The 8020-nt window shown below is 43.0% G+C and overlaps 2 protein-coding genes across 2 annotated transcripts in view; both read right to left on the reverse strand.

Moving 5' to 3' along the window:
* Positions 1-137: 137 nt before the first annotated feature.
* On the reverse strand, positions 138-1404 carry six9 (SIX homeobox 9). Its single transcript, XM_084065263.1, has 3 exons — positions 982-1404; positions 568-731; positions 138-365 (listed from the first exon to the last, which is right to left on the reverse strand). The coding sequence occupies exons 1-3, from the start codon at positions 1375-1377 to the stop codon at positions 197-199; spliced, it is 729 nt and encodes a 242-aa protein (XP_083921389.1). The 5' UTR covers positions 1378-1404; the 3' UTR covers positions 138-196.
* A 470-nt stretch (positions 1405-1874) lies between these two features.
* Positions 1875-8020, reverse strand: part of six5 (SIX homeobox 5) — a 7849-nt gene continuing 1703 nt past the window's right edge. Inside the window, exons 2-3 of the mRNA XM_084063913.1 lie at positions 5705-7284; positions 1875-4954 (exon numbers count right to left, since the gene is read on the reverse strand). Coding sequence (XP_083920039.1) covers positions 4284-4954; positions 5705-7284 — 2251 coding nt within the window. The 3' untranslated portion in view covers positions 1875-4283. The remainder of the gene's footprint in view (positions 4955-5704; positions 7285-8020) is intronic.

Consider the following 8020-nt stretch of genomic DNA (forward strand, 5'->3'; position numbering starts at 1 on the left):
TTGATTGATTGATTGAATACTTTATTAGCAGTTTGCCAAAAAAAAGCACAGGGAAGTACAGTTCAATACATTAAGGTCTGCTAAGAGGATTATACCCAAGAAATCGCTATGGCTTGTTTCAATTGGGGTCCTTTGTACTCAATTCATGGAAACATTTAATGACAGACAGATTAAATATGGGACAGACAGACTCCTTTCAGTTATATGCACTACTAGGCATATGACTCAAAGGAGGCGCAGGGTGAGAAAGGTGACGAAGAGGTGGGCAGTTATAGAGGAGACTAGGACTGCCAGGAGGAGAAAGGTCATTGTCAGAGGACGGGTAGGCTTCTCCTGAGGTTCCAACAGAGCCATGTGCCTGGTCACTATTTTAAGAGAGGTAGAGAATTAGATAAAATCAAGCTTAATGTTGTTTTTAAGCCTATTTTAAAATCTAATTAATTCAGTTTAATGGATGTGAATTGTGAACCTCATTTATGAGTCACTTTCAGCCAGTTGCCAAGAGAGGGCACTGTTGTTCATAGTTAAAACTAGATCTTACTAATAGACCAAAATACAACCACTGACCCACTGTGTCCGTTTGTTGCTCGGTCCCTTTGCCTTCTGTTCTTGAACCAGTTGCTGACCTGTGTTGGCGTGAGACCTGTCACTGCTGCAAGCTCCCGTTTTTCACCTGGTGAAGGATAGGGTTTACGGTAATACCACTCCCGGAGGATAGTTCGGGACTTTTCCTGTAATTATGTAAATGAATCAATTAATGCGTTGTATTTGTATTGTACAACAGGAAGATCATCAGACAAAACCACCGGCTTAACACACGCCCACACACATCACGATTTATTTTCTCAAAGCCTGCCAATGTAGCTTATTTATGAGGAGCCTACATAAACTTCTGGCACCATTAAACTTCAAAGTTTTACCAGTGCAATTAGTGACAAGTCAGTGAATCCAACATTAAGGACCATTGAAAGTCCTTCTTACCTTAAAGCAGTAACTGGTCTCCTCTCCATCCCAGATGGTGTGTGGTAGAGGGAACTTGCGCCTAACACGGTATTTCCCAACGGCCCCTAGCGGACGACCTCTCTGCTTCTCTGCCTCAATGTAGTGGGCACTCAGCCACAGCTGCTGAAGGAGAGGATGACTGCGTGAGGAGAAAGGAAAGCCCTCCAGCAGTGAGTAGAGATCCGAGAAGCGGCCCTGGTGGAAGGCCACGGCTGCTTGGGCCTTCATCACACTTTCCAAACCCGCTAGGCAGGGGGAGTGGGAGGATGGAGGAGGAAGAGTTCGCAGGAAACCAGTGAGACGGTCCATCCGACCAGCCTGCAGCAGAACCTCGCACACACACGCCACCTGCTCTGCCGAGAAGACCGCTGCCATGGCCGGTATGACTCTTGGGAGATGAAGATTAAACCAAAATATCTGTCAAGAAATCCTTTTCACTGGCCTAAGCTTAGACAATGCTAGGAAGGTCTGGAGGATCTGTGGAGCATGTCGCTTGCTCTGTGGATCAAAAAGACATGCATGTCTGTTTATATCATTATTCATCCTGTTCCTATTTGCCTTTCCCCCGCCCTGATGGCACTAGGATTTACAGGTAATCTGAGAACATGGGGGTTACAAAAACACCGGGCTCTATGTGCAAACATGCACACTTGTTCATGTCATTTGCTGTTGAGCGCCTACTTATCCAAACTAAATCGATGATGAATGTTCTGTGCAAACTGAAAGAAAAATCATTTGAATATATTTTCCTAGACAAATTAGAACCAAAAACACCAACAGCTAACAATGACGTGATTGTTCATGCAGAATAAAGCCTAGAGATGATCATTTTAAATGCAAATATAATTTCAACCATAGCTGACAAGGAAGTGTTATGTAAATGCAGTTTATTACAATATCATAAACAGTAATATAAAAAATAGATTGCCTTTGAGTATAAAACCTCTAAATGGAAAAGACAAGAACCTTGAATGACAATACAAAACACAATCCCTTTCAAAACTATCAAAAAGTTAATCAAAATAAGATTATCTTTGGTTAAATCCAGAGGTGTTGTGTGTTGGATGGGAGGGAGTAAATACATTATATCCCAAGCTAGAGCAAATATTTCGGGTATAATTGTGCATAATCAATCACACCAACACTGTAACAGCTCTAGTGAACACCACTCCACGTGGACTAGCACAGCTACATACATTGACAAGAAATAGGCTCATATACACATTGAAAAAAGGCTACATGTATAAAACAAACAAGCATCCTTTCCCTTTCTCATAACTAATGTATGGTATGTTAGTTTTGGCATCACCCAGGCTTAATGCCATTTAAGTCATGTTGGTGGTGGTTGTGGCTGACTGAAAACAAGTGAAATCATATTTTTGGCAAGTAGAAAAGGTGGATCTAGTTTAAATTGTAGTCAGACAGCAAATCCCCAGTTGGTGGAAAACAATGTAACATTCCAAGTACAATATGAATGCCATTTCCTATGTCCATTTTCCACATGGACTTCTCGTTTTCGTTCAGTTAAAACTAGGAACTGATTGATACATGCTTAAGCTACAGGTACAAAAGAGACAGACACTTATAAAAAAAAACATAAAAACACAAAGGGCATTATTGTAGCTAAATGTGACACTGAACTGCAGTTGTGTGTACCATAGTTGGTCAGAGATTTGACCGCTACCTGTTCTATGACACTGGAGGGCTCACATGATGGAAAAGATGCAAGATGCATGTTAGGTTCTAATGGAGGGAACTACAGCACCAAATCTTGCTGGATTCATTTCAAGTCCCATTCTGTCTTTTGATTTACCATTTCAAAACCTTCTCTCAGATCTCATTTTCAACCTTAAGAGTGAAACATTCTGAATGGAATCAAAACCCAACCATCATCATAACACAATAGAGCAGCGTAAACATGACATGGATGACATGTGCAAAATATACAATATAGGAGCTAGAGCAATGATCATACAACCAGGAGTGTCAGATTACTTTTCATTGCAGATTAAAAGCTGGTTGGGTATTATTGTAAGATACTGCAAAAATCTTTGTAACCCCACCATCTTCAAAATAAGGCACTTAAATGGTACAAACAAACAAAACACACTGTAAGATTTCGGGTGCATTAAACAGTTAATAATCCTCAGTGTGGTCACAGCAACATTTTAGTGTAACGCAACATCGTGCTTCATTTCAAAGCTTAGTGTATAAAAGCTTTGCTCCCAATCTCCCAAAGTGTACTGGCTTTTGATCTCAGCCATTGTGTGTCCAATAGAGAACTTTAAATGCATTCCATAGACTACAAATATTTCATGTCCTTTGTTACTTTTTCCCCTCAAAGTGGACAGAAAACCTAATTTGAGTTCCACACACACAGGAACTCAATCATTTGGTGGTGTCTTCCAGCTGGGCTGTGTGTTTCAACCAAGACCTCATGGGACAGAGCCTGAGTTGTATGCAGCCCCCTTTGAATTACACACTGTAATAGTCCCTGAAGCTGGAGCGCAATTTACATTTGAGGAAAACTGTTCATCTCAATGAATCCACATAGGACTCAACCATTTTTTGTACTAATCTCATAGTTGGGTTGTTCCCCCTTGTAGAATAGTCTAACCCCCTATTCCTGGAGTGTAGGTATAATTGTGATAAACAAAACCGAATTAAAACCATGAAAAAATGGCTATTCTGCCAGCTAAAACCCCAAGTAGTACACCGTACAATAAATCTTACTGGCTTTGCGTTACACAAACCGAGCATAATTGGGGTAATAGGCCAACTCACCATGCCTAAGTATATATTTATATTTTTACACCCACACATGCAAGAGGTCCAGGTATAATACTCCATGTCATTTGTGTGTGACTAGATCTGATAAGACAAGAATGGCACAAAATCTATACAAAGCTGACAGGCACTTTTCATTTATGGCACTATTTGGCTGCCAATTCTCGACCGAAATAACATTCAGATAACAATAGAATAGTGTGCAATTTAGGACATCCAATCATATACTATGATCTTGTATGATGTTTGATTAGCAAGTGGATATCCCACATAGTCCCGCTCATTCGAGCCACCTAAAACTATGATGATATCAGACCATAATGAGAGAGCATCCCTGTCCCACATGCTGAAACCTGTCCATATTTCCATGAAAGGCACTAAGAAACTTTAAGTTCATGAATGAGAGGCTAACTGAAACTCTCAGTTAAAAGCCAAGAGTATGGACAATCTCTCATTTTTGTTATTGAAGATGGCGTATGAGCCAGTGAAACAAACTATAAACCCAGCTCATCATCTACTGGGACGGATTGGAGCTGTGTAAGAATCTTGGAATCCCCATCCATGTCCTCTGGATGGCCCAGTGGTGACCTTGCCTCTACGTCCTGCTCTGAGGATGGGCTTCCCAGGAGTAAGGACTCTCCTGGTAGACCCAACAATGCCGGGTCTTCAGGTAACACCCCTTTAACACGGATATCAAACAGAGGCATGCCGATTGAGGTGGAGAGGGATAAGGGGCTCCAGGCATTCTGGGACAGCTGGGTATTTGGTGTAACTCCGCTGCACATGGGGCTGAGAGAGAGCATGCTTTCTGGGGTGAGGGTGTTACATAGTGTGGGGGGGGCAGAATGGTCCAGGGTATGCGAGGCAGGAACTGTGGGCGTTTGGTTGCTGGCAGCCCCTGTATCTGGTGTACAGTATAGATTGGATGAGTTGATAAAGCTGAGGGGAGATGTTGCAAAGTTGATAGGGGAGGCGGCTGTCGGCTGGATAACTGCAGGAGAGGTGACTGGGGTGAAAATCGTGCCTACACCATTGGTAGAGATGGAAGAGGCTTCGGTGACTGCCTTAACAGGCAGGCTGGTGAGCTGAATGCCTGCTGGTATGGTTAGAATCAGCTTCCCTTGCTGGACACTCAGATAGGGGCCTCCACCAAGGAGAAGGTTACCTAAAGTCAAGAGATAATATGAATTGATAGTTATACCATGGCCACAGAAAATATTATATTCTGACCGGCAGGAGGGTGTCTTATTTTTTTCAGATAATATATATTTTTTATTAATTATAATTATCATAAAACAGCATGAGTTTCAATATAACTTTAAACCTTTTGTAGGGGGACAAACTTTTGATATTGTGGTATAGACATGATTATTCTCAGTTGACTGACTCAGCTGGTACTCATTTCTAGGTCATTACTATTGACTTCTTCCACTTGCTGGAGTAATGGGTAACTTTTATTGAAACGTTTATGAAGATAGTGTCAACACAAAGTTTCTGTTAAAAGTGTATTGCCCGGCCTGGGCCGCAGCGTGGCGGTCCAGGCACCCTAGGCTGCAATGCCAGCCTGACAGCGTGTCGCGGGTTCGACTCCCGATCCCGACGACCTTTGCTGCGTGTCACCCCCCCATCTCTCTCCCCATTTCCTGTCAGTCTACTGTCATCTATCAATAAAAAAGGCAAAAAGCCCCAAAAATATCTTATAAAAAAAAAAAAAAAAAAAAAAGTGTATTGCCCCAAAATACGATGAAACACTACTTATATTTTAAACCTTTGCCATAGTATGAGCAGGACAATCAACAATTGAGCCGAACAATAAAGATGATGTACATTATTTTTCGATGCTGTGTGTGTTCGGGTCAAAATGATAAGTACAATTCCAGAAAATATTCATACATTCATTCAACCATAAAAGTACCTGGAGCGGCAGAGGGGAGCCGAATGATTTGGGGAGTTACATTCTGCATGGGCCCCAGCTGGTTTATCCTGAAGGGGCCTTGTGCAACGCCTCCACTTCCACCAGGGGGTGAGGTAAGGATCTGAAAGGGAACTCCAGCAGAAGGAATGGAGAGAGGAGTGGTAGCAGAGACTACCTGAGGGAAAGAGAGGGAAGAAGAAGCAGAGATGGAAGAGACGGGCACCAGCTGGGGCATGGATAGGGGAACTAACTGAGCAGGAGTTGAGTCTTTCGACTGGGGCATGGGAAACACCTGCGTTGGGGAGGAGATGGGAATAACTTGGGGGCCTGGTGTCGGCAGGATTCTGGCAAGAGAAGGGCTGGTGGTCGTGTTCTGATCACCCAGTTGGAGTGTCAGCCCCTGATGTATCTGGCCATTAGTGACCGGAGACACAGAGACAATGGTGGTAGCACCTTCATTCAGAGCTGTCGAACCATTGTGCTGATTATGTTGTTGTTGCTGCTGCTGCTGTTGAGAGAGCGGCTGAGCCAGCCTTTGGCTTATGTTCAAAGTCTGTGGGCTGTGGAACTGTGGAAGGGCCTGGGATAGTGTAGAAGTGAGGCCGGACACTGGGACCAACTGGGGACATTGGGATACCTGTGTGCCTGAAGCGTGTTGGACCAACTGGGATACTGGTATGCCCTGGATGGATGGCACTACTTGGGGCAGGGAGAAGACCTGAGGAGTGGAATGGCTAATGGAGGAAACCGCCTGGCAGATGGAACTGGAAGGTATTAACTGGGAGCCAGCCGTGGCAACAAACTCCCCTTGATGACTGGAAAGCGAAACAACAGGACTGGAAATGACAATCCCTGTTGAGTTAATGGAAGCTGGGAGGGCGAGGGACTCTTGGACTTGGCCACTTTGTGTTAAGACTAGCGAGGGGACAGAAGTTGGGGAGGAAAGGGTTGACGAAGAAGGGGATGAAGAAGAGGACGAAGAAGATACCGTCTGACCACTGTTTTCTGATTTGGTTAAAACTCCATCAGGGACATTGATGAAATCCAGACAGGGAACTGTAGGTGTGCTCTGTCTGTCTGTCTTTGCTTCTACTGTTATAGGAAGAGAGATTGCTGAGTTTGAACTGCCTATGTTAGTGGTGCTCAGAACCGCTGTTGGAAGGGTGCTTGATTTGGTCTCCATGACTGAAGCCCCCTGGCCTGCCACTGATATTATATGGTGTGGCTGTTGTTGCACATTCATAGTAGGCTTGGCTATGACTTGGGTCCTGTTTAGGATCAGAGGAGAGTTTGCAGCCACAGGACTCAGTGTGACGGTCTGGCAATCGCTCAGGGTTATCCCATTGATTATGACTCCGCTACCGGCACTGGAGATCAGGGAATTGCCATTGAGCAACAAAGGTTGAGTGGCAGTGAGGAAGCCACTAGCCCCATTGAAGATGAGTTGGCCCTCTGTGCTGCAGGGGAGTCCGGAGAGAGAGATGATGGGTGTTGTGCAGCCAGCAATTTCCTCTGGTTTGTCAGAGGTGTCATCCATGAAGCTTGCCTCGTCTTCTGTGCTGTGATTGCCATCAGACTCACTGAAATGACAGGAAGGAAAGAACAAGGTTTAAAAGGAAAGACACAACCTATTATGTATCCCTCTATTATCTATTAAAATAAAGGCACACTGTTAAAATCACTTTATGACCGGAAATCTGTAAATGGCAACAAACAGCTCCGTTCCCATTGAAAAGCATTGGCAGAATCCACCACATAAGCAGAATCAAAGTTCGGTGTGACCGTACCCTCAGGCAATATTTTGCATGGAAGATAAATGCTCATGCAAGAATAGTAAATGTTTTCAGTTCACCACATGGGATCCTAATCAAACTTACATTTAGTCTCAATATATATAATACTGCATGGTTATTTCAATTGGACTATTGTTTAAATAATCTTCACATGATTTTCAGATATAGTTATTACACTTTCCAACTTTGGGCCAAACAATGAGGCATTACATTAAAAAATGAATACATTTACATAAAGAGTTGCTTAAAATGTAATAGGCTGAACGGAGTATTACATTCTGTATGTCATTAATTAAATTGTTTTTTTAATGTATCCTGATGTACTGAGAGAAGCATTAATCCTTTTTTTTCAGGGTTTAACATATCCAACATATCAATATCAATGTAATATGGAGAGTACATTAATATGTAAAAAATGTTGTAAAAAAGACACTTATGATTGTACCTCTTATTACAAGAAAGGAGAGTCAAGAGTCTATACATAGTTGGTCCTGCGCACAGATTGAGTTCTTTCAGTGCCAGA

This window comes from Gymnoscopelus microlampas (genome assembly GCF_963454915.1).
Source record: "Gymnoscopelus microlampas genome assembly, chromosome: 8".
Classification (NCBI taxonomy): Eukaryota; Metazoa; Chordata; class Actinopteri; order Myctophiformes; family Myctophidae; genus Gymnoscopelus; species Gymnoscopelus microlampas.

Coding starts and splice junctions, on each gene's coding strand:
- six9 (XM_084065263.1), bottom strand. CDS start 1,377: ATGGCAGCGGTCTTCTCGGCAGAGCAGGTGGCGTGTGTGTGCGAGGTT. Junction 732..981: donor AGACCAGTTACTGCTTTAAG/GTAAGAAGGACT, acceptor ACATAATTACAG/GAAAAGTCCCGAACTATCCT. Junction 366..567: donor GCAACAAACGGACACAGTGG/GTCAGTGGTTGT, acceptor CTCTTAAAATAG/TGACCAGGCACATGGCTCTG.